At 38.4% G+C, this 2500-nt stretch overlaps 1 protein-coding gene across 1 annotated transcript in view; it reads right to left on the bottom strand.

Annotated features, from left to right (window-relative positions):
• Window positions 1–2500, bottom strand: part of LOC122249319 (uncharacterized) — a 6452-nt gene that overhangs the window by 722 nt on the left and 3230 nt on the right. Inside the window, exons 4-6 of the mRNA XM_043010078.2 lie at window positions 2094–2329; window positions 1362–1567; window positions 593–1145 (exon numbers count right to left, since the gene is read on the bottom strand). Of these exons, the coding sequence (XP_042866012.2) occupies window positions 593–1145; window positions 1362–1567; window positions 2094–2329 (995 nt within the window). The remainder of the gene's footprint in view (window positions 1–592; window positions 1146–1361; window positions 1568–2093; window positions 2330–2500) is intronic.

Below are 2500 nucleotides of genomic sequence, written 5' to 3'. Positions count from 1 at the left end.
TGTATCATCAGGATGAACCCTTAACAAATAAGAACGAAAAGTTCTTAGTGATATACATATATGCAGAACCTACTTTAACAATATGTGAATTGTTAATGTATAAAATATTTACTGTACTTACTTTCTTTCAATTATCTAGTTAACAACAATATAATTTTTTAATATGTGAAAGACATGAATCACAAAACAAATTAAATTCTCACTCACATGTTTGCTTGTGGTGTGAGAGAAAAAAGAGAGAGAGAGAGAGAGAGAGAGAGAGAGAGAGAGAGAGAGAGAGAGAGAGAGAGAGAGAGAGAGAGAGAGAGAGAGAGAGAGAGAGAGAGAGAGAGAGAGAGAGAGAGAGAGAGAGAGAGAGAGAGAGAATAAAGAATGAGAAAGAGAGAAAGAGAGAGAGAGAGAAAAAGAGAGAAAAAGAGAGAGAAAGAGAGAAAAAGAGAGAGAAAGAAAGAGAGAAAGAGAGAGAGAATAAGTGTGTTTGTGTGTGCGTATGTGTGTAAACACACACACATAAGAGTGTGAGAGTATGGAAATTGGAGTGGGTGAGAGGATGAGCGAGTGCCTGTGAATTATTATTACTGATGATTTTTACCTTGTTGCGTATTCTCCTCTCTGCCCTTGGGTCCTTCTCCCTCCTTTTCCTGGTCTTCTCCTCTGGTCTGAACTCCTCCTTTGGTGCCCCCTCCTTCTCCGCCTCTCCTTCCCTCTGACTGTACTTAGTGGGTGGTTTCTCTTCCTCCCTCATTTCTCCTTGATTTGGGGGACTAGTCTCCTTGGGCTTAATTGTCACAATTTCCTTCTCCTTCACTTTAGTGCCGCCTCCTCCGCCTCCTCTTTCCTCCTGCCTCTCGTTCCCCTCTTCCTCGACCTCTCCCACCTTCGCTTCTTTCTCTGTCCTCCTCTTCTCCTCCTTCATCCTCTTTTCCCTCTCTCTCTCCTCCTTCCGCCGGCCTTCGCTGTATCGCTTGGATTTGGCGCCTTCGTATTTGCCTGACTGCGTCCTCTCCTCCATCTGCGCATCCTCCCTTGTTTCCTCTCTTCTCTTCCATCCCTTCTTGTCTTCCCCTGTTTCCTCTCTTGCATCCTCCCTGTACCTTCCTCTGTCTTCCTCCTTCAGCTTTGTCTTCTCTTCAAGTCTTCTCATTCTTGGGAATATTCAGACAAAAGTAAAATTACAAATAACAGGCAAAAGTGTTAAGAATAATCTGAAAGTTATTTGTAAAATTTTCAATATTCTCTGGTATGAAAAAGGAGGAAGGGAATAGTAGGAAAAGAATCACAAGACTAAAGGAAACAAAAAAATATGGAGAAAGTATAAAAAAAAAATTTAGAAGAAAAAGAAATCATACATATACACGTACCTTTCTTCTCTCTCTCTTTCTTTCCTTATCTGTTTCTCCTTCTCCCTCCGTTCTTTCTCTCTCTCCCTCTGCTTCTGCCTTTCCTCGTCTCTCCTCCTCTGTTTCTCCTTCTCCCTCTCGAACCGCTCTCTGTCCCTCTCTTGTCTCGTCTTTTCTTGTCTCGCTTCGGCAGCATAGGATTCTTTCCCTCTCTCGGGCCGCAAGACCTTTATGATGGCAGAGTAATAATTTAATAACCTTTTAAACTCTTTAAATATACATTTTTTTTTTTTCGAAATCCTATGTCTTCTCAAATATTCATATGCCCATTGAAATTTGAAATATAGAAAAGGGTTAATACCAGTTCATAAAACTGGTCTAAGATTCATGACAATAATATCACAAGATAACAAGAATTACCTTTTGTTATTAACATTACTATAATAATACTGAGGTAAGAAATTAATGGTGATGGTAATCATTTGTTAATCATAATTATGGAAATAATAACAATAATAACTAGAAACAAAAAAGCATAGAAAAGAAGTGAAAGAAATCCTGACAAAATAAAAAACACTATATTAAACAACAGAAAAGGGAATGTAATATCAATATGGTATCAATAAGGATAACAAATAAGAGGAAAAATAAGAACAACAGAAATGACAGACATCAGAGCAAAATCAAATCCTGTATGTCGAAAACATGTTTAAAACAGATCTCCAACTTGTAAAGAACATAATCTTTGCTTACCTCTCTCACTTTCACAGAGCCGTCCTCTTTTACCTCTCTCACTTCTTCTTTCTTCATCTCTCTGTGGTCTCGGAAGTCCTTCCTCTTCTTCTTGTCATCCTCTCGAGCTTTCTTCCTCTCAAATTCCTTCCTCCTCCTTTCCTCTCGCCTCTCCTCTTTCGTTCGCAATTTCTCCGCCTTTTTCTGTTCGATGAATTCAAGTAATGGGGTTTTCACCTTTATGATTCCATTGTTGGCTGTAAAAAGAAAGAAAAAAATCTATCAAAAGAGGAAATAACAAGGTAGCTACTATCACATTTAGCTAAGGTTTCTTGTATATATAGTTGATTTTGTGTGTAATACAGGGCATATACATACATATCTGTATTTTTTTCTTTTTTGTGCCAAATACCAATAAATTAGTAAGG

The sequence above is a fragment of the Penaeus japonicus genome, unplaced genomic scaffold, assembly GCF_977035675.1.
Source record: "Penaeus japonicus unplaced genomic scaffold, GWHDUDI00000001_assembly GWHDUDI00000042, whole genome shotgun sequence".
NCBI lineage: Eukaryota > Metazoa > Arthropoda > Malacostraca > Decapoda > Penaeidae > Penaeus > Penaeus japonicus.
Note: the sequence above shows the minus strand (reverse complement) of the source record. Positions and strands in the feature narration are given on the sequence as shown.